Source organism: Caloenas nicobarica, chromosome 15, assembly GCF_036013445.1.
Source record: "Caloenas nicobarica isolate bCalNic1 chromosome 15, bCalNic1.hap1, whole genome shotgun sequence".
Classification (NCBI taxonomy): domain Eukaryota; kingdom Metazoa; phylum Chordata; class Aves; order Columbiformes; family Columbidae; genus Caloenas; species Caloenas nicobarica.
Window position 1 is genome coordinate 17,214,159 of NC_088259.1, and position 23,189 is coordinate 17,237,347.

General features: G+C 40.4%; 2 protein-coding genes across 11 annotated transcripts in view; one reads left to right on the forward strand and one right to left on the reverse strand.

Annotated features, from left to right (window-relative positions):
* SULF2 (sulfatase 2) overlaps positions 1 to 15,939 on the forward strand; it is a 137,462-nt gene extending 121,523 nt beyond the window's left edge. For all 4 annotated transcript variants that reach the window (XM_065645799.1, XM_065645801.1, XM_065645800.1 and 1 more), the window contains 10 exons: positions 4,704 to 4,947; positions 6,789 to 6,885; positions 8,596 to 8,690; positions 9,482 to 9,541; positions 9,975 to 10,144; positions 10,550 to 10,692; positions 10,924 to 11,047; positions 11,741 to 11,771; positions 12,067 to 12,123; positions 13,211 to 15,939. In XM_065645799.1, the coding sequence (XP_065501871.1) occupies positions 4,704 to 4,947; positions 6,789 to 6,885; positions 8,596 to 8,690; positions 9,482 to 9,541; positions 9,975 to 10,144; positions 10,550 to 10,692; positions 10,924 to 11,047; positions 11,741 to 11,771; positions 12,067 to 12,123; positions 13,211 to 13,241 (1,052 nt within the window). In that variant the 3' untranslated portion in view covers positions 13,242 to 15,939. The remainder of the gene's footprint in view (positions 1 to 4,703; positions 4,948 to 6,788; positions 6,886 to 8,595; positions 8,691 to 9,481; positions 9,542 to 9,974; positions 10,145 to 10,549; positions 10,693 to 10,923; positions 11,048 to 11,740; positions 11,772 to 12,066; positions 12,124 to 13,210) is intronic.
* Positions 15,625 to 23,189, reverse strand: part of NCOA3 (nuclear receptor coactivator 3) — a 78,241-nt gene continuing 70,676 nt past the window's right edge. For 5 of the 7 annotated variants that reach the window (XM_065645791.1, XM_065645792.1, XM_065645794.1 and 2 more), the window contains 6 exons: positions 22,721 to 23,017; positions 21,496 to 21,600; positions 20,841 to 21,066; positions 20,452 to 20,626; positions 19,758 to 19,896; positions 15,625 to 18,827 (listed from right to left, as the gene is read on the reverse strand). In XM_065645791.1, coding sequence (XP_065501863.1) covers positions 18,816 to 18,827; positions 19,758 to 19,896; positions 20,452 to 20,626; positions 20,841 to 21,066; positions 21,496 to 21,600; positions 22,721 to 23,017 — 954 coding nt within the window. In that variant the 3' untranslated portion in view covers positions 15,625 to 18,815. Of the gene's footprint in view, positions 18,828 to 19,757; positions 19,897 to 20,451; positions 20,627 to 20,840; positions 21,067 to 21,495; positions 21,601 to 22,720; positions 23,018 to 23,189 lie in introns of those variants that run through there. The other 2 variants (XM_065645796.1, XM_065645797.1) reach the window with 2 other exon arrangements.

Below are 23,189 nucleotides of genomic sequence, written 5' to 3' on the forward strand. Positions count from 1 at the left end.
TTTATTTGATGTTGGCTATTCTTTTACATGCACATATGCAATAAATCACACACTCAACACAAATGAGCACAAAGCAATACAAGTCAAGGTAACATACCAAGGTTTTTTTGAACAGACTACCAAAAAAGCTGGCACACTGGATTATGAATGGTAAGAGAGTGACCTGAATACTGATGATGTGTATTTGGATTTTTATGGCGTGTTTCGTGAGACTTGGGATAAAGCGCAGTCTGTGCTGGATTGCATAGTTCCCAGAGCATCTCTGGGGTCTGCTACTCAGAATTTGATGGGTGCGTGGGGTCATACTACAGCCAGTAAATCCTCTTCATCAGATTGAACAATCGCTAAACTGGACTAGGGTGCACCCACAGTAATGCTTTAGTTCACAGCAGTAGTGTAGTTTTGAAGGAAACACCCTCCTCACTCCCATATATCACGCACAATAGAGATGGATTTGCAGAACAAGTTTGATAGATTCTAATCGACAGTCATTTGGAGAAGACTAAATTGGATGCCCTGCTTCTGGGGTGCATCAGGTGTGTTGCAAACCCTGATGGGGATATGAGGATTGATGTTTCAGAAAGATTAAAACCAGTCATGTGTGGTGAGAACATGTGGTCTAAAAGATGAGACTAAATTACTGGTAGAGGGGCTGGAGCACCAAATGTTTTGATAAAATAATTACTTTCTAATGTAGGCATGGGCTGGGCCCATTGTCAGGTGCACCAGCACATCTAACAGGCAACAGGGTTTTCTAAATTGAGTAAATTCAGGTGCAGAACAGGGTCATGTCATGTACACACCATTTGGGCCATTTACAAGTACAGAGCTCACCTGCAAAGCTTTTACATGCTGGAAACACATAAGGATTAATATTTGGTATATCTGGGCTTGAGTATTGGGAATGTTTGCATTTCTGTGACCTCTTTATTTTCTCCAGTGTGTTTTTATTTTTGTAAGAAAGATGAAACAAGGCTTTGCAGCAGGAAGAAAGTTTAAAGGAATAGTGACCTCTCAAACCGTTTGGCTGTGTTGTGGTCTGTTATGTTTTTCTTGCTGTGGGTTTGATCGCCCCCTGTGATGAACAAGTGCATGTGATTAAAGGAGTTATTAAGCTGCGTGCAGAGAAATGATGATGGGCCACACAGATTTGTAAACAACAAACAGAAGTGTGTACAAAGGGGCTAGTGCATTTTTATTCCAATTTTCATGTAATTAATTTTTCTTCTGAGGTAGTCTTAATGGTGGAGCAAAATGACCTTCTTTGTTATTAAAATAAATAAATAAACCAAGCCCAAATATCAGCACCTTAGAGGTAGTGCATTTGAAGTATAATTTTTAATGGCAGTTGTGAGGAACTGGATGTAAGGAAGTTTTTTGTGTTGATTGTTTGTTTGTTTGTTTTGGGTTGGTTGTTGTTGTGTTAGTTTTTTTCCCCTCTTTGAACTATCTAAGGACACAGATTCAAAATAAGATTTCTAGAACTCCTAGGTACCTAATGCCCAAGAAAAACACCTCTAGAGCTTTATCTACATTTCTAGACCCTTGAGATATTTTCAAAAACTTGACTTGCATGTGCCTAATTTTACTTTGGTGTCATAGAAAAAAAAATATTCTTCTCTACAAAATTCTGGAAAATCTATGGACATTACTGGGAAATGTCAGGCAGGAATTAATGCGGCTAGTGGTGGGCATTTTCCTTGTGGCACATGTAGAAGCAGAATCCTTGCATACTGGCTTATTCTGTCATCACTGTGATGCTGGAAAATACATCAGATCCAAAATACCTGTGTAAAGTGTCACGAGGGAAGAGCAGGAGCTGTGTCTCGTGCACTGTTCCCACTGAGCCGTCACCCTGCTTTGGGGAAATTGCCATGCAGTAGTTACAGCTGGTTATATTCTTCCCTGTTATCTCTGAGAGCGCTATCATTTCCAGATGATCTCAGTGTTAAATCATTAATTTGGAGGCTGCAAAATAAGTAGTAAGGCTTCAGTGAGGACGATGTGAAGAGAGGTAAATATAAACCTGAAGGCTGGGCATGTTTATGTCACGTATGAAGTTTATGGTTTTATAAATACAACATTGCCTCTTTTCATTCAGTCGATTAATAATTTTGGATACTGCAGTTCGTGCTTTCGCTACACAGTGTTGAAACCTGAGATGCCACCAAAAAACAGTGGTAAAAAATCAGGTGTGTTTGAGTCTCTGGACTGTCAGGGCCACGTGAAGCGAACAGTGTACCGGGGTCCTTCCTTTCAGGCTCCAGCGAAGACACGCGTGCTTCTCAAGTGGGCCAAGAAGACACAGCTGGATGAGTGGGGCACTAAAACTTACGTTTTCTTAGGCTTAAACTGCTCTGGACTCCATTTCCAGACTCAATTCTGAGGATGCAACTTCTCACCAGTACTGTCTGTAGGGCAGCAGGCGTCTGCAAGGCCAAAGAGAGGCATTGGGACTCAGAGAACTTACCAAAGCCAACTTGAAAAAGGGAGTATAGGTGTTTTAAATATTTAATAAATCATAATACATATTTAACAGCCGTAGATCTACTTTGTTTGTGGGTTGTGTACACAGGTAAAAAAACTGTAGAATAAAACTTAAACCTGGGGGAGGATTGACTAGTAAGTAATCAGACACTGGTATTCATGCCTGCAGTGCTTTTTGCAGGTGGGAGAGCACAGTACAGATGAGTATTGATATTATTAAATATTTTAACCACTTCCTCTGAAAATAATGGGGGTTGGTAGCAATCACAGCGCTGGGCGCGGCGGGAGCGGGTCGTGGGGAAGAGCTGCCAGCGGCCTGGCCGAGCCGGCCCGCGCCGGCCCGCGTTGCTCCCGTAGGCCGCGGCTCCGCTCTGCGGCCTGCGAGGCAGAGCGTTAGCTGGCTGAGCTTAACGGCATGGAATGAGGGAACAATTAAAGAAGTGGGAGTTTATACTTTGAATGTAATTGTCAGGGTGTAGCTTTTTGGAACTTCCTCCTACTTCTGAAAAGATGGGAGTTTCCTTCTCATTTAGCCAAACATTTCCTGACTGGGTGCCTGAAATAGGGTTGGTCGTGTTTGTTTGTTTGTGGGGTTTTTTCTGTCTTTTTTTTTTTTCTTCCCCTGTTCAGCAGTGACTCACCTGGCTTAATATCAGCAATAAACTTTGAACCACAGGAGGAAAATGTGCAAAGCCAGACAATCCAGCTGGTATTCTACTCTCCGTGTGTGGCACTGACAAGAATATAGTGCTTGGGCCAGTTCGAGGTGGGGGAGATGTTTATTTCTCTTCCCACAGTCTGCAAAATGGCTTTTGAGACCTTACAATCCATTCGGATTAGCATAAGGCTTCTTGAAAAAAGTCATTCTGTGTTAATGCCAAAGCATGCCACTTGGCATGAGTATTTCTTTTGTCAATTTTGGTTGTTCTACCTCCCTTTTTCTTTTTTTTCATTGGTGTTTTTTTTGCTTGCTTTGCTGGGGATATTATCCCATAAAGAAAGCTGGATTTTCTGCAGAGCTTGGGATTGCAAGAAAGATTGGTCTTCTCATTTGGCACACTGGTTGATTGCAGAAGGAATCAGCTCTGTGGGCAGGGGAGGTGACCAGGGCAGCCCAGGGACCCGGTTGTTTGCAGTGATGTCTTGGATGACTCCAGGTCTCATATACAGAGCAAAGACTGGGGCACTGGGCAGGGAGGAGAGGAGAGGAGAGGTTTGGTTCGGCGGGGCTCTGAGACTTGGGCTGTACTTTTTTCTCAAGGAATGAGATGATTATGCTCAGTGTAATGAGTGACTCTCAGCAGTCACTGGCAGTGAGCAGGAGGAAATATGGTCTGAGGTGGCCCCCGTCATACAGTAGGGAAATTTACATATGGATTTAGACTCTGTAACTGGGTTATATTTCTGCCATTCCAGACCAAACAATAGAGGAGCTCTGGGGATTTGGGCCTGGACAGAGAACTTTGGAAGGCAGTAACAGTGAAAGGATCAATGAGAATCTCATACTGCATAGTGACAATTTGTAGCAAATGTTTCATTTTGCCTTTGGGCTGCAAATGCAGAAGCCAAGTCTGAGGGAGTGCATGGCGCTGGAGGGTGCTGCCTTGTGTGCAAGCTCACTGGCTGGGCTGCACATCAGGAAAATAACTGCGAAGAAAAGAATTACATTTGGATACAGATTCAGATATTAATCATTCTCAAAAAATCAAGCATCTTACCTTGAGGAGAGAGCATAGAATTGAGAAAAGGCTCAGGCTGAACACTGGGGAGCCCTTGAGCAAGCGTGGCGGGAGTCCTCGCACGGGAGGTTGCAGGCGGCAGAGAACAGAGGAGCGTCAGTGGGGGCGACCCCAGCGCTGCTGTCCCGAGCGGGCACGGTCGGGTGTTGATGTCTTACTGCCATCTAGCGACACCGGGGGCAGAGCTGAGTCTCTTTGGACGAGCTGTTTGCTCTCAAAGTGATACTGGACAAGCACATTTTCTTTCCCCTCTGCCATCCCTGTGCATTTGCATTACATCTGCCCCACTTTCTCGTGCCTTAAGGTATCCACCTGTCCATGCAAAACTATTGACGCAGCAGCTCTGAGGGCAGCTGCTACAAACACCATTTGTCATCCAGTTAATTCCAAATGTCACAGTATGGGCTGTTTTTTTTCTCCCAATTGTAACACGCTGTTTCTCCCCTCCTTAATCCTTTCACTTCCTTTTCCGTGCAGAATACAAACCAAGCTACGTCCGGAATCGCTCCATCCGTTCTGTGTCTGTCGAGCTGGATGGAGCTGTTTATAACTTGGGTTTGGAGGATGGCTACCAGCCTATCTTACTGAGAAACATCACCAAGCGACACACGATGCAGAGGGCTATTCTTCATGAGGAGGACGAGAAAGACACGGGGGAGTACAGTGGGACTGGTGGCATTGCAGAGTATACGGCCCCCAACCTGATAAAAGTGACTCACAGGTGAGTGCACATCATGTATTTCTAAAAGATTTTGCTGCTTAAGTGGCTGCTCTACATAAATGGGTGTTAACTTGTGATAGGCTTATGGTGTCCTTCTTGGATGCCCAGTCTAGCTTCACTAAAATTTTTATTCTCATTTGTACAATAGCTTTCAGTTTAGTTTTAATTGTGTCGTGTACAGAGGGGCCTGAGGAGCTATAGCGGGGGCTTTTCTGTCTTCTGCACTTCGGTGACGGTAATGGCTGATCAGCGTGTGTTCCCAGTGAGGACAGGCAGGACTCCTTGCAACACTTGTGTGTGCACCTACGTGAAATCAGGAAAGGCTCTGCCCACGGAAATCTCGTGTGCGGGTCCCCTGGCCTGGCTGCAGACCGTGGGCTCTAAGTGCAGCATGACCTCGTTTAATGTCGTGGGTTGCTTTGTATTTCAAACACTAAATCAGTCCTAAGGGAGGAAGCAGCCTCTCGGAGCTTTCTGTAGCCAGCGTGAGGAAAGGAAAATCTACATTAATTACGAATGAAGTTGCATGGCCCAGGAACACTGGGAAATGGGACTTATTGAGAGAGGTGAGGGAATTGTCTGGGCACTTTAATAGCTCAGTCTGTTCCTCAGCATGCAAGTCTAGGGGCTCATGATGTTTCTTCAACTGTACTTAATTAGTTTACTCACCATTTCTGCTTGTGAATTATCAGGAAATCCACCAATCGTTATTGATTACATGCATTAAATTGTTTAATGACTAGCTCATGTAAACATGCACGAGCCAGTTAGCTGCCATTGATATCTGTGGTTTTCGTTCGACTTCAGCTTACAGGGTTAGAGACTTGCTAACATGAGGAAATGTAGCTGGGTTGGCATCGGAGGATTGTGCCCTCTTATCTTAGCTCTCGTGAATGTTCAGGACTCATAAATCAGAATTTGTGCTTTTCTTCTGGAACAAGTTCAACTGATTTTTGCCATCTTGCTGGGTGAATCCCAAATCCATAGAAGGAACTGTCAGGAAGGTTGTGTGTAGTTCGTGAGGAGTCCCCAGGAACACGTGCAGAGAAGGCAGGGGGACAACGTGCATGAGGTGCTTTAGAGAAAATGTATGAGTATTGAAAATACTGAGCTTTAATATAAGCAAGCATTCAAAAATGACTACATGGTATTTATTGACCCCTAATAAACTTCTCAAGTAAATATGTCAAGTGTGGGGTTTTTGGTTGGTTGTGTGGGTTTTTTTGAAAGAATTTTAAAATCTGGATTGCATTAAAGTTAGTGAAACATAAGCACTTAAAATTATCAGAGGGTATTTTGCCTTTGAAGTCGGGGAGATATCTTTGAAAATATTTATCCCTTTTGTAGAAAACAGCAAAATTGGTGTCTTTTTTTTTTCCTTTGGTTTATGATATAGTAATACATCTTATAAAGAAGTACTTTATCTTTGCCCTTACCCCTATATCACTTAATTATGCATTGGGAAATTGGTTCTGAGTAATGCTTTCAGTGCTTTCTAGTTAGTAGAGATTATTTATGTAGACAGCCTAATGAATAAGCAAGGACTCTGCAGCACAATTTACATATAGAAATTAAGCAGTCAACAGGTTCTGCTTGATAGGAGTATTCTCCTTGAATTTTTCTACTTCTGAAAAATTTCCATGGCAACTCAAACCCAAACGTTTTTTCTGGCTCCCAGCAGACTTCTTCTCGTGAATGAACATTGTTTTTTTGAATTCTGCTTGTCATTTCCAATCTGGCTTCTCATCTGTCCTGGAGTTATGTTATTAAAACCAGCAGTTTGCATTACTCTGTGTGTGTGTATCCACTATGATAAACCTTGTTTGCTTTTCCATGCCAAGGTGCTATATCCTGGAGAATGACACCGTTCAGTGCGACACGGATCTGTACCGATCACTGCAGGCTTGGAAGGACCATAAACTTCATATTGACCACGAGGTCAGTGATGTTCTCAGTCATGTGTTGTCAGTGTTTCTGGCACGGTTTTCTGTGGGCCGATAGGATCATGCTGACGGTGTTTGTGTCTGTCTGCCACTGGGTATTTTTGTCCCTCCCATGGAACCTTTTGAACTTGCTGGCTGATTTCAGAATAGATATTTCAGAGATAAGTAATTATGAGTTTGTGAAGACAAGATGCTGAGTGGAGGAGAGAACGGTAACTGAAGGGAGAGCTGAGAAATATCACAAGCCTTATGAGATAAATGAGAGACTTGCAAGTGTTCCCACCCTGGGAAAAATTGCATCCGGATCTTTTTCACATCTTATTAGCCCTGCTCCCCCATGTACCTCTCAAAAAGAGGCCTTCAACTGTCAAACAGAAACCCAAGGAAAAGTGAGATTCATTAGTTTTGGTGCTTCTAGAATGATTTATTTTGCTTGCTTGTGTTTAATCCTTGCACTTTGGAATTGAATTCGTTTTCCTTATGCTTGTGGATATGAAGAACCTGGAGATAATTAAATTTGCCTATAAAATTAATCTGACATTTTTGTCACTAATATTAAAGAATATAAGCTCAAACCCTTCACACATTGCATATGAAAGATGCAGTCTTCTAAAGACCAGATAATGATGAACAATGAACAAATGTATGAACAAATACCAAAGAGAAGGGTAAATGAAAAGACCTCCTGTAATCTCTCACCACATTCCCCGGACTGACAGCACAGTCCTGTGTAAGAACTCGTTGGCCTCCTTGGGCAGATTGACACATAGCAAGGCAGATAGATACTGAAAAACGTACTAGCTCTGCTAGAATTAAAAAAGGGCAATTTCAGTATTACCATGCTCTTCTAACTTTTTTTTCTGAAAATGTAGGGTGTATGGAGTGCCAAAGAAAATGAGAGCCCACTTATGTCCTGTTGTGTTCTTGATGTCGGGTCACAGGGCTGGATTCTGTGTGTGTTTTTCTTGAATGCTGCCCCGTCTGTGCTTCCACTAGACTTATGGTCACTGGTGCCTAATGGTAGTTTCGCAGTGACTTTGTTGTTCATGCTGGATTACTTTGTTTTTTCTGCTGTGTAATGAACCGAAGAAGAAGCCTGTAATACCCATCTGGGTGGAAATGGGCTACACTGTGTGTGAGCTGGGCTGAACAAAAGCAAGAGTTTCATTTGCTGAAAAAAAAAATAGGCAGTTAAAAATAAATTGTGTGGGTGGCACAATTAACTGCTAATCCATATCCTGTGTGGCCAGGCACCGCCAGAGGCGGCCATGCAGAATGAGGAGCCTTACTGCTTTGCTTTTGCAGAAGCTCTGAAGAGGAGACTTCAGAACACTCCTTCCCCATCCCCTTCTCAGCTGCATAACAGGCTGAACTTTAAGGGCGTCATTTTCCTTTGAGTCACCATCTCCCTTTGCAAATGTGCTGGAGAGCACAAGATGAAAAATCCCAGTGGAAGCAGGAGGGGCGTCTGTGTGGGGCTGCGTGCCCTCCATTCCCCCGTGCTGCGCTGCCCAAGCGGCAAACTGGACCAGGGAGGTTCCTCCTGCTGTAGTTTCAGATAATCTGAAAAAGTGTGTTAGTGGTGGGATCCATGGGAGGTGCTGAAAAGGAAGCATTTGGTGACAATAGAATGGGTTTGAGCAGGTCAGAAAAAGACTAAATCCTGATGTATTTTTTTAACTGGTATCTTTATTTTTTTTTTTAGATTGAAACTTTGCAAAATAAAATAAAAAACCTGAGGGAGGTGAGAGGTCATCTGAAGAAGAAGCGACCTGAAGAGTGTGACTGTAACAAGATAAGGTATTTCTTGTGTACTTGGGCGTAATTATTTGTAGTGTGCAACTGTAGCTGATGTATGTCCTCACAGGAGAGGTCAGAATCTCTTTGGTGAAGCGGATGCTGACTTACCGCGCTCTTGCCAAACGCTTTCTGGAGGAGCTGGATGGCTGCACAAGTACCAGGCCCTTCTGCCAGGCAGCAGTTGAATTGCCTCTGCTTACACCTCGGAATATGTTAGACACCATTGTTCCATGCACCTTGTTAAAGTTTTCCTGGAACTTCTAGGTAGTAATAATGGGGGAAAAAAAACCAAGCAAAAAACCCCAAACAAACACCAACCCTACAAAGTACAACTGGTATTTAAATTCTTTCATTCAGAAGGAAAATGACAGGAAGATGCTTGTCATCTTATCATCTGAACAAATTAGTGAATATTTCATTGAAGAAATGTTGTAATTGAATTAAAAGTCTATTGATTTTATCTGCCCCGTGTAGGGGAACAAGAACCAATGACAACTAACATTGAAGATTGTAGCTGGACTTACCCGTGGATACATATTGCAGTTCAGTGGGGGAGCACCAGAGGTCACCATGCACAAGTGAGCTGAGGGCAGGAAGAGGCAGAACAGGTCTGAGAAGGCCTGACCCAGTCTAGCAAGGCTGCTTTGTGTTCCCCACATACCCTGAATGAATAAGTTGAAGCGAGAAGTGACACTGGATTAAATCTGCTTCAAATCCAGTGCAGAAGTGTGCTGTGAACAGGAGCAATTGTCTTTCTGTTGTTCATCAAAAATGCTGGTTTTATTTTCCAGTTACCATTCAAAACACAAGAGCAAACTGAGGCACAAGGGAGCCAGTCTTCACCCTTTCAAGTAAGTGAAGGCCTGTTCCTTTGAAAAAGGAAATACAAAGATGTGAACACTTGGTCCATGCACACAAGTTACAAACTAAGCAAGAGGGATACTATTGCATTTATCCTGTGTTAAAAAGAACAAACACACAGGATAGGGCAGGGAACTAAGTCTTTGTTGAAATGCCTGTAAACTCTGAGATATAAGGTACCTGGTTTGGGAAATGTCACATCACAGACTTCAGGCAAGCCTATAAGCCTCTTTGGCTTCATTTTTTTTTCAGTGCCATTGAATTGCAGAGTCATATCCAGAACCATTTGGAAGAGAAACCATTTAATTAAAAAATACCAGTTCGTTCTTTCCCTCACAGCAGCTTATTTTATTAGCCGCTTCATTTTTTTGGTGTGTTCAAGTATAACAGAGTCTGCATGACCCTAATGTTTCATGTGTGCAGGAAAGCCCTACAGGAGAAAGACAGGCTGTGGCTGATCAGAGAGCAACGACGGAAGAAGAAACTGCGCAAACTGCTTAAGAGAATAAAAAATAATGACACGTGCAGCATGCCTGGTCTGACCTGCTTCACCCATGACAACCAGCACTGGCAGACTGCTCCCCTGTGGACACGTAAGGATACTCGCAGTGACAGCAGGCTGGGCAAGGATGCTGGGTTACGAGAAGTTACCAGTATCGTTATGCAGCCTTCCGCATACTGAATACTCTGTGTTTCAGTGTTGGCATTACCCTTGCACAAGGGAGTTAAAATGAAAACCAATTGCAAATAAAACCTACAGGTATTGTGTATAACACAAACACATGTAGTATCTCAGCATCTGGAATGATTCCCAGGCGGTGCGGTCAGGGCTGCGCAGAACCAGAGGTGGGTGCTGGAAGGTGTTCTCTGCTTTAGAGCTCGGGAGGAAGAGAGGAACTGTCTATGAATAAAGCAATACCAGAAACAAAAAGTGATTTATTACAGTGCCTAAAGACAGCAGCACGCAGCTTATGTCTTTATAACTCTTCAATTTGCAGTGGGCCCTTTCTGTGCCTGTACCAGTGCCAACAACAACACGTACTGGTGTTTGAGGACAATCAATGAGACCCACAACTTCTTGTTTTGTGAATTTGCTACAGGATTTTTGGAGTATTTTGATCTCAATACCGATCCATATCAGGTATGTGATCACAGAACAGCTCTAGAGATACATCGTTGTTCCTTACTGACGATAAGGTGAAGTAATGCGGTATTGGCGCAGAATGTATTCTAGATAAGGCCTAAATCACTGAATGATTTGATAGTATGATTTGACTTCTTTCCTGTTACAAATAAACCACATGTAGTCCATATATGAAAGTTACCAAACTACGGAGCACTAGTTACTAATGGGAACCCCTGTTTATTGCAGCTAATTAATGCGGTGAATACGCTAGATAGAGACGTTCTCAATCAACTGCACGTCCAGCTCATGGAACTAAGAAGCTGCAAAGGGCATAAACAATGCAACCCAAGAACGAGGAACATGGATCTGGGTAAGTGCCTCTCCCGTTACACTCGAAAACTCCCTAAAGGAAGCAGGGCTCTTACTTCATTATAAAACATATTGGTCAAAAGGATTTTAGTATTTATTTATACTAGTAATGTCCCACTGAAGCTGATGGCTGCATGCTCTATTTTTTATATTTGTTCAATTTGTGCTATGTAATGTTTCTTAAGAACGATACTTCAATAGTACAGTGAGGATTATTGCTGAGATGTACTTCTTTCTAAATTGCATTTCTTATACCCTTTAGTACAATTAAGCTGACATAAGAAATGCTGTTTTCAAGAAAATCATTACCTTTAGAGCTTGAAGACCTCCACCCCAAAAATGCTGTGATCTGAGTGCACCAAAGCCCAAAATATTATTTCAGGTCTTATTTAGTACATGCACCATGTAGAGCTGTACATTTTGAAATCAACAGGTTCCGGCATTTAAATACACCACTGAAGGACATTTACAGAAAAGATTCAAAGATATCTATCCCAATTTACAACCTATTTTACCCAGAATAAGGGATTAAATACAAAAAATAGCAGCTCCAGTTAACACGTATGGAAATATTTATCATGGCAATACACATTAATGTTAACATTCTTAGGTCTTTTAAAAAATTGTGCCTTACCCGATACTTTCTTCTGTTGCAGGCGATGGTTAGTAACATTGTTCATTTTTCCTCATCTAGGACTCAAAGATGGAAGCTACGAGCAATACAGGTACATTTTTTTTAAAGTTATTATGCTTAAGTACCACCTCGATGCTGAAGGAGTGAGGAGTGTGGGATTGGGGACCTCAGGGACAGACACGGCCTGGAATGGTGTTCACAAGCTCTTGCCACCCCAGTTACTTTGGAACACCGGCATTATTTCTGTTCCGATGCTACAGCATGTTCTAATCTTTGTAGTCAAAATTCAGGCTAAACTTGTCTCCTGCCTCATCTTTCAGACTGTAGTGCTGGTGGTTTTCTTGGTGATGGTTAACTTTTTTCTCCTTTTGCTGCTTGAAAATTAGGCAGTTTCAGCGTCGAAAGTGGCCAGATGTGAAGAGACCATCATCTACCAAGTCACTGTGAGTTGGGAGCAGTTAATGAAAAGCATTCAGCTTTTACTTCCCTTTCCTTCCCTCGCTTCTCCCTTTGCATGCAGCACTTTTTTAAACATCATCTTCTATTCTCATGGAATGCTTGAGTGGGAAATCTTCTAGATTATGCAAGAAATACGATACTGCCATCACTACAGGGAACTCCTGGAGTACAGAACCTCTTGGTAGATGTTTTCTGGGAATCCAGGAACATTAAGGTCAAGGCAATTTCAAACTTGAGCAAAGGCGGATGCTCAGTTGAAGAAACCAGTTCTGGTTAACTGCCATTAAAAACTCAGACACCATGGTATTGGTTTTGCCTAAATTTAAACTTGTAGCAGCTACCTCGTGGTCTCTGCCAGAAGGAATAAAACTGATTGTAATTTCTCAGAGTAGAGAGAATACAATATATTTTCTTGCTTTATATCCAACCACAGTCCCATGTGTTGTGAGCAAAAAAAGGAAGTTAGAACAGAAAGTAGACTACAAGACAGATCTGTACATTTTGTTTTATTCTGATTTTATAGTAAAACCTAAGATTGCTGTTTGCTTACTTAACTGCCCTTTAAATCTTGAAGATGATGTTCAGTTCTCAACTTCGCAGAGCCCAAGGGCGAGATACAAATTTAAAGACACGAAAGAGAGTTCCCTTTGCCAACCAGTTACTGGCTCTGAATTTCCCCTTCAACAGCAGCCTGAGACTTCAGCTCATTACAAATCATAAGGTGCTTTCAAATTGAGCGATGAAAAAAATATGTACAGGTGTGTTAGTTGGCACAGGACAGCATTCTCACCTTGCCCAAGGGGTTTGCTCATGTAATGGTAGCGTTTTCTGTCTAGCTGAAGAGATCCAAGACTGGCTTTAGAACCAAACAGAATTAATGAGATAAAGGTTTTGTACAGGTTGACGTTTCAGACATAGTTGGATTGTTGCTGTGATATACCTGCTGTATTTTTATAGGTGGTCTACAGTGTTTCAATTGGTTTTTTTCCTGTATAGAACCATTAAAAATATATTTCTAAGTACTTCCTACTATAATGTTATACACTGGATTGTGTTTGTTTTATTTTAAAGAGGACAACTGTGGGAAGGATGGGAGGGCTAAACCTCCCCCGGCCGCCGCAGCTCCACGAGGACACAAACTGCCAGAACTTGAGTCCATGTACAGACTAAATGGAACCGCGTATGACTTCGGAAAGAATGACACTGTTAGCCTGGAGGGCTGGATAAACTTTGAGGCTGAAATAGATAGAATGTTTGCACTGGTGAGTGAATTAAATAGATGCAATGAAATACAGGAAATGCTGTCAAAAGTACAGGTGTCTGAAATCCACTATCGTACCTGCTTTTTGCTTTGGATGATACCTCACCTGCTCCACAATGCATTTTGCTCCAAGACGACACCACCGACACCCAGGGCCGGACAGAGGAGGAGCCGCAGCCCAGCGAGGATCCGCGTCCCGGGGGCAGAGCGTACACAAAGACAGCGGAAAGGAACTTAAAACGTTTTTCAGTTCAACTGTATCTTCAGATGTCATGAGAAAAACGTCAAAGCCAAGTATAACTCTAAAGCAAGACTGAGAACACATGGATGCTTTTGCTTCTATCTGGGGCAAAGGTAATGGTGCAAAAGAGCTTGTAAGAGATTTGGGAATTGAAGCGAGCAGCATGGAGTGTTCTCAACACCGGGATATTTCTCAAATTTGCTCTGAGGATACGTTTTAATTCCACGTCTACTTGTCCATCCTATTGACACCTCTAGGAAAATCAGAGAAAATCTTGACTAACAGGACGCCAGATTCTTGGAGGGGTTATGTAAATATTGATCAATATACTGTTTGAAAATGAATTCCTTCAGGTTGTGAAGAATTTTGTTAATAAAAAGAGTGGAATGCCCACACACCATTTCTCAAAATGTTACTTAATGTTGCACAGTAGATTTCAGAATTTATCCATTTTTAAAAGTACTGAAAAATTTCAGTAAATGTACATCTTAAATTTTAATGAAATCAAATTTGTATGAAGTTTTTTTACGTGGTAATATTCTATTGTATGTTCAAAACCAAAACAATTCCTTTGAGAAAGCAGCATTTGCTTAGTAGTATAACTTTTACATTCATTTTTAAAAAGGCAGCTAGTTCAATACTTGTAGCAAATAAAGAATAACCTAGTTCTAGTTCAGTCTACAAAAACATAGATGTTCTGAATGACAGTTACTGTTCAAAGGCTTTTAAAAGGAAAAAAACCATGATTTTACTAAGGAAGCACAGTCAATTTGAGTATTTTCATAAAGACCTTATTTAATGCATTGTAGTACAGGCACTAGCGGTGATATTTGTATTTTTAAGTCTGTTCACGTTAATCTGCTACCTGTTTTAAAGGCCCTTGCAGGAGGGAGCGCCCAGGACAGACTGGACCAGCGGTGGCCTTCACTCTTATCCAAGAGGTACTTTTTTTCAAAACACAAACTTGCACTTCTAGAAACACACGAAAATGTATCATGGAAATTATTTTGATACCCTTCCTGGTTTTGCACATTAGGAAATGTATGTGGAATTACTTCAGAAGGGATACAAATAGCTGGTACCACACACCCATACGCAAAAAATATACTTGAATTTAGAAATGGAGAAAAAAAAACCCTCAGTGGGGTCTTTTGTGGTATGTGCTACATAGTAAAATTGGGCTTGAGCATCACACAGGAATAAGTCAAATACACTTACCAAAATGTCCTTGCAAGTTTTTTTCTTAACTATGGAAATAATATTTGATAGTCTGTCTTAATCTAGCCATAGATTTTGTTTATAACCTGTTACAGATTTCACAGATTATCAAAGACACATCTGCTAGATGCTGATGTCCTGGATCAATACAAATAAGTGAAAAATACCGCATATAAACTCACCAATAGAAACACATTTTTGGTGCTTTCCAGAGCAAAGCGTTAGCTGTCGACCATTCCCTATGAGTATGGAGAAAGACTAACTAGGTTAGATTAAAAGTGTGCACTTACCTTTTCCGTGTTCAGCCTGTAACCTTTGACGGGATGAGGGTGTGACTATCAAACCCTGCGTGGCCCGTGTTACCGCTCCTGTTGTGTGTCAGGCAGGAGCTTGAAAAGTTACCATGAGCCTTTACCCACAATACTGAGCTGTGGGACTGTTATTTTATGGAAGGCCAGCTGGTGCCAAGTTACAGGGAGAGCTCCCACCTCTTCTTGCAGCTCTGCTCGGGCTGCTGCTATTGCAGTGGGAAAAGACATAAATTCCACTCAGCGTCAGTGCAACTTCAATTGCTGCAAAGGTCTCATAGGTGGAAGGTCTAAGTTATTACTCCCTTCACTTTTACAGCCAGCTAGGAAAAAATGTAAATCATCTGCTACACATTAAGTTTCCTTAGTAATGGCACTGGACTTCCTCTGACCTAATATTCTAGGATCCGGCTATCAGCCTTGAAGCATTAGACGGCTAATACAGGATGCCACCAAGTTCTGATTTTAAATAGAAACCTTTATTTACATTATTATTAACATCCAAACACAAAAATCAGAAGAGCAGTAATACCTTACAACCAACTCTCTTCTAAATCAGTCCCCATGATTTTTCTGTTTTGCAACATAAAGATACAGATATTTCAAGCAATACTTAATGTAAACTAAACTTAAATGCAATTCTCAATACTGTATGCTTTCTCCTGAGAATTTTTTAAAATATTGCTCTCAGAATTACATTATCTCATGCTTGCTGTATCATTCTGTCATCTGGTAGTCTGCACATAAATTCTAAAATAAAATGCGTGCTAATTGGTACAACATTCAAATAGTTTTGTTTTATGACTGAAAAATGGTCCCGATTTTCTAACTTTAAAAGCAGTATTTTAGGCCAAGATTGGAAGAAAATACTACGTAGAAATTTTATATAAACATGGTTTCTGTGATTGAAAGAGTAACAGAGGCATGTAGCAAAAATGCAGCTCATTATGCAGCAGTGATCAGAGGTGGTTGTGCTTGCTAATTGTTCTATTACTGTTGAAAAATGTTACACAGGTTGTTTTTCAAAAACATTCAGAAAAATCTGCTGCTATAGAACTAAATCAGAATTGGTGGAGATATTAAATGTCACCAGATGTGAAGGTCAGTTTTAGTTACTGCAGTAGGTAAGATCTTCCAACCAGATGCAGTTTTTCAGGATCTGTGCTGCCCAGAAAGATGCCATCAATGCTTTTTAAATATCCTCCCCCTCCCCCTTAATCAAGTTTAAACTAAAAATCTTTGGATTCAGCAAATGTAGGTACTGGAAAGCTCCAACATTCTAAACACAGGTGAGAAAATGATGATCCTTTATAACATCACTCAGGTACCAGTTATACATAGATGTATAAATAGAATCACTCATTAAAAAAAATGAAAAGGGCATGATGTATAAAATCAGTTATAGTCTAAGAGCTCACCTAATGAAAGCAGGCAGGGCTTGTAGTTTCCATCAATGTAATGAACAACTACAAAGTATAAAAGATTGTTCTACTCTGAGATAAAAACCAAAGGATTGTTGTCTTTCAACTTCAGTAGGCAGGACTTACATCTTTTTTGTTTCTTAGAATGTATCTATTTGTTGAGTAAGTTCCTTAGGCTTTTAAAAGCAGACTGAAGGTTTCAAATAAATACTATCACCTAATCAATATACCTCGTCCTAACTGCAGAGCCAGGGTTCCATAAAGTAGATGGACTGAATCTACGTTCCCTTTGGAACAGAACTGGCTGTATGCTGAGTTTTTGAGAATATTTCTTGTTAAAGTTATTTCTATTAAAATGGAAGATCACTGAATATTCTGAACAATAAACCCACCTCTAGCTTACAGTACCAAGAAGAATTAATCAAGAACACTGATAATTTTTTTTTACTCACGTAGGAGAAGTCAGTTTTCCACTACACAGTGAACAACAGAACAAAAGCACCACAAATCTTAAACATTTCTGTGTCATCCCTTATGGAAGTTTAGAGGCTTGACTTGCAACTGCCTGAAACTGGAAAAACTGCAAAGGGATTTTCATTTCAAGGAACCAAAATAGAGGAGGAGGGAACCTATCAGCAAATAATATGAATAAATTTGTAACCAGGCTTAAATACTGATATGAGAGAAACCTGCTCAGAAAATACATTCATGACTATTAGAACAACCCAATGAGGTGCAGACGTTTGGTTAAATTGTGGCTTCAGGTCCTTAAACATTTCTGGAGGTCATGTAACAAGAAATATTTTGCAACAGACGAACTTTTTTGAAGAGCATTTAGAGTTTGTTAAAATTGACCAAAAAAGACACAATTCAGATTCATCAACTGAAAAGGCAACATATTATAGAAAGTCATGACAAGTCATAACATCTTACAATGCAGAGCCTTTTGTCAAATTGCCTTATGTAAAAAGAAATTTAACAAAGTGCTCACAGGTGGAGAAAGCATTTAACAACTGGTCTTTTATAAAAAGCTATATGTTAAAGATGTAAAAATAAATGAAGTGTTGAAGACCAAAGAAGAGAAAGATGTGGGCCAAAGTCACCCAGCTTCAACGTCATTAAATTTGATTAAAAAAAAAAAAACAACTATTTGGACCTCAACTACACTGAGTTTACAGAAATCAATTTTGTTAAATATTTAGCTTCACAAACTCTGCAAAAATGAGTTAGTGACCTACAAAAGTCATATATATAATACATTATCTTAAAGATCATATTTACAAAATTTATTCACAAAAAGACTGCAAAATTCTGATTCAGACTGCAGTGCCTTGCCTTGAGTTTTCTGAAGTTATTTTCAAAAAGATGAAAGATTATTGCTCTAATTTCCATACACAGAAAACGTTACATTGTGCAGTCTTTTCAAATAATTCTTAAGAGATTGTGTTTGAGAAGGAACACGAGTACACCCCTACCTTCATATTAAGTCCTTATCAGAGATATTGCATGAATCCATTATATAGTCTTTTATAAAGTGCACTCAGCTGCACACCAATATGTAAATATTAGTCACAATTGTGTTTAAATAATCTAAATTTATTATCCTCTCTTTTTACCCCTCGGCTTCAATGCACAGGATTTTGGACTAGTATGTGCCAATTCATTTTGCACTGCTACTCTGCTTGGGAAATCCTGACTCTGGGGGGTAAGAGATTAAAAGCAGCATTTATATTCAGGAATTAATATAAAAGAGTCAAGGCTAGGAACTACATTCTCTGTCAGATGTTGTTACTAGAGAAATCAGAAAATTCTTACCACCATGACTTCTCCAGGCACGTTTGTCTGCCTGTAGCTCAGGGGTTTTGGGTAGCTGTGGTGAACACACACAGGAGTCTGCCCGGCCCAGCTATGCAAACACCATCGCCAAATTCACATTTCTGGAGACAGAGTGCCAAAAATATTTGACCTTTTTTGTACACCACAATATCCAGTAATACAGAGACTGCTTCTACTAAAATGTATTTTTGCTGGTTTTTTTTCTTTTTTCTTTTTTTTTTTTTTTTTCCTCTGAATGAAGTAACTTAGGACATCATGGTGATTAACAGGAAAAAATCACTTATTTCTGTAAGGCCAGCACAAGTTGCGGTGAAGAATGCGTAGCTTTCCTTTATAATACTAGTGCATCGTTAATACAGCGCATTCTTGTTTGAAGATACGGTTCTAGGCGTCAGCAGTATTTCTGTTAAAGAAGAGAAGAAATAATCAACAGAGAAAATAAAAAAACACCTTTGCTGAAAAAAACTGGTCAACATACTGCATTTTGAAAAGAAATGCTGTCCCAGAATTTCCTAAACATGTTGAGTATCTTCACTGTATGACAGGCTGGTTTAGAGAATGTGATATTTTGCTTTCATTTCCATTTTCCCCTCTTTATAAAGGTACTTGTTATATCAACATCCTCCAATACCTTACTATCCCTCAGAACTCCCGATTACTTTGGCTGCTTCCTTAGGTACCTTAGACAAGATTTCATGAGGTACTTTCTACTTGAATAAATTTAGCTTATCTCAGTATTACATTGCTCATCCCTTGGTATTTTGTGAAAAGATTACAGCAAAAATAGTATTTCAGCCTTCTGTGCAGTGCCTTATTAGCTCATTTTTCCCTTAAATTAAGGGCCTAAATTTTCCATAGTTTCTTGCTATGCACACACCAGCTATTCTAAGGTGTTAAAAGGGTAAGAGGCAGCAGCAGCTTCTGCCAGAAGGAGGATCCTGTGCTACCAGGATTGTTGGGCTGACTCACGAGAGCCATCATAGATAATCTTTTATGTCTGCTGAAGATGCTTTTCTTAGTCTCTGTGTTTTGCTTCCTGGAGGTTTCTCCAGGCTCGGAAGTATTTAAGCATCCTTTCTGCAGTTTAAGCCGTGATCGTACCTATAATGCTTCAAAGTCAGCAGCTAATCATAGCCTACAGCTTGGGTTCATCATAGATTTGATTTAAATATAATAAAAAATAAGGTATCTCTTGGAACATACAAATGGTAGGTCCACAGATGTAAATACAAACAGGATAACTGAGAACAAGATTAAGCCAGAGGAATGGCTTGAAGCAAATTGTATTCAATGGGAAAAGAGTCAACAGATCTTTTCTTTATGTACAACTGACCTGGTCTGGACCCATAGGCATCCCTGACATAGGCATGGTACTAATGTTCATCTGCCCCATATGGCCACTGCTGCCGTTCATGTGCATCATGCTGTACGCTGCTGGGTTACCTTGGTGGCTGAACTGCTGCTGTGGGAAACTGAAGCACAAAAGGACAAATCAAATTACCTTCCAAGAACTTTACATATTTATATATTGCTTTCCCTGCACCAGCTGTCAATGTGTGAGATACAACTATTTTTACATTAACTTCTTTCTACCTAATACCTGTTAACGTAGGAACAGAAATTTCCCTCCCAAAGGAATTCTGAATTTTTCGATACACAAAGAAGCATGCATACGTATTTCCTATTTAACCTTTTTGGAGGCTTCTGTTAAGGCTGTACTGTCCTTTGTAATACTATTCTGAAGTTGCATATTTCACCTCCCAAGTTATTTTTTCAATATTCAAAGACTGAATGTTGCTTTCAGTTACAAAGATTGCAGAGGTCCCATGTGAACAAATGGAGATAAGCATAAGTTACATTTAATCAGTCTATTTCGTAAACCAGAGCAGGATCAAGGGCAATACAGAGACTAGAGATGTAATTATTTTTCCCTCTTCTTTTCCTACTACAAGCTATTTTACATGGCTTCTACTGTCAACAAAATTAAAGACACTTTTTGAGCTTCAGACGGTAAGTGTGCAGTTCACCTGCTCCTGGCCATGCTTCCTGAGGGCCAGCCCTTCATCTCAGGGGACTGGTACATTGGTGCTGGCTGAGGATGCTGCATCATGGGGTTCTGGGAGGGTCCCATTCTTGATGACATCATTGGGTTGGGAGGGCTTGATACTCTGCTATACGCAGGGTCAGGCTGTTGGCTTATTCCTTAAAAGATGAAGGATAGACAATACAGTTATCATCACCCAGTACTTGCAAGTTTATCTTCTTGCAATGATAGTAAGGGAAAAAGTTAGCCTTTATTGTAGAATTATTTTTGGTTTTTTAGAATGATTGGAATTTAGGTAGTTTGGATTAATAATAAATGAAGAAAGTGAAAAGAGCAACAGACAGACAAAATAAGCCATGTTAGTACCAGTACCATAATTAGGTGGGTAGGGGAACTGCTGTGGAGGAACTTGAGCCATTGGAGGGCCGGCCAAAGCACTGTCCATGCTTCCTGAGGCTGTCACGTTTGGTGGAGGGCTGAAGGCCTGAGGTTGCTGTTGCTGCTGCATCATCATTGCCATCCTCTGTTGTCTAAAATGATGACTTATTAGCTCCCTGTTACGCTGAGCCACCATTTGAGCATTAAGAAAACCTTGCTGCTATCCCCCAGAGAAAAGAAAAATCATATTAGAAAACACTTTCACAAATGAAATCATGTCAAGAGTCAATCAAATCCCCTACACTCTCTCTAAGACCCAGCATATCCATTATCAGAACAGAAAGTTAAGAAAACCCATAGCCAGTACAAAAATCATCCAAATATCAAAGGTTTTCATTAGGTTGTCATTAGTGCTAAACAGTGATAAAGTAGATTAGCTGCCATATCCTACATGGAAGAGACTATTGGCACACTGTAGTGATAGCATGACCTAAGGAACAAATCCCTCTGAAATCTCATGAATAAGAGGTTAAAAAAAGTACTTTTTAAAATGGTACAGGGGAAAAAGGAATGCTGTGGGACCATGAAAAAAGATCCATATTCTAAACAGATATGTAAAAGATGTGTCTATTTAGTAATCATTGCTTACCTGTGATCCCACCTGTGGCTGCATGACTGGTCTCATCACTGAGGTATTGCCACTGACTGGATTTTCCATTTTCATTTCAAGCGCTTGACGGGTCTGATTCATAAACTTGGAAAAAGATATTTTAACACTATTAGCTTGAAATACTAGTATCTGAACAAAGTAATGGCAACTCCTCCAAAACCCATTCTTTACAGACCTCCTGAATCGATAAAGTGCAATGGTTAATTTTTGCCTCGTTTGATGTACCTGAATATTGAATTATTTGGTTGAGCAGCTCAAACACACACAGAAAGAAAAACCCTCCACACAGTGCAGCACTAATTTGCTTTATTTTTTTTCTTCACCTGAAATTAGCACTTTTTAAGAATAAATATAGAGCAGACTGTTTGTTCCAAATCATGTTTTGGACAGAGGAGTATAACCACTAGCTTTGCTTAAAATAATAAAATTCTATCTGCTTTCCTCTCCATCACAAACCTCCAAAGCCACACAGATTGAACTAGTGTCACAGAAGCACCACAAGAGTATTTCCTAAGTATTAAACATTGTCATTCCATGTCACACAGCACTATCTCAGTTTCTTTCAAGTTTTATTTCTACACTGTATTTGATATCAGGACTGCATTTTCACATGGGGAATTCAATGCTGAAATCATGCAGCAATTTTTAAGCAGTGCTTTCGACCTACTGTTAAGGTCTGTGGCTTATCTACTCTCTTACCTTTCACCCTAATAAAATACCTAAAATGACATCAAATCAATAAATGGAAAGCAAACCAGTATTTCAATAAGCCCAAATGATCAGTTAGAAAACACAGTGAAAAAGAAGTAACTTTAGATTTACAGGAGAAATGCAGCTGCCTATTTAATGATACCAGTGAAATTCAGAAAAAAATACTAAACCTTAACACGGATAAAGAGATCACCCAGAGCTACATCACACCAGAGTCCTGTTCTAAGTAGCAATAACGTTGTATGCTGCAGGAGCTGATGCAATCGGTAGCTAAGGAGGCTGATGAAGGAGAAACGCTTGTTCTAATAAAGGTTCTTTCACTCTTCCAGCCATTAGGCGCTCAGCGTGAAAAGCACAGTCAAAATGAAAGATCTGTCCTTTCAATCATCTGCTGTAATGTCAATTTTCATATTCATGAGGCAACACAATTCAGTGTGCACTTTCTTCCATTCTGAAACAAGAAGGAAGTGTAAATACAAGAACAAAAGATTACCTGCTGCCCCTGAAGCCTCTGCTGGAGCTGCATGCGGAGCTGCTTTGGTGTATTGGTTCGAGGTCTCATCACATTTGCTCTGGGATGCATGCTCTGAATTGGGAAACTGCTCTGCTGGCTCATCTGATTCATCACCGAATTAAAGGATGGCTGTTGTCCCTGAATGTTACTAAAACCTCCTGGCATTGCTGCCCCCTGCCCTTGATAGGGCTGACCATATAACGAAGGCTTCTGGTCAATCATAACTGAAGATTCCTGACCTTGAAATGAATCTTGTTTGGCTTCCAAACCTTGTCCCTTCAACAGATAAAAAGATGTTTTCAGTAGTAGTATATTTTCTTTGAGTAGGAATTCTTAAAGAAACAATAAATCTAACACAGCATACAACAGTCAATAGCTTCTTGGGTAGGAAGAGCATGAACAGATTACTATTAGTCTCCAGACAAATGAAATAGCAAAATTTTTAAAT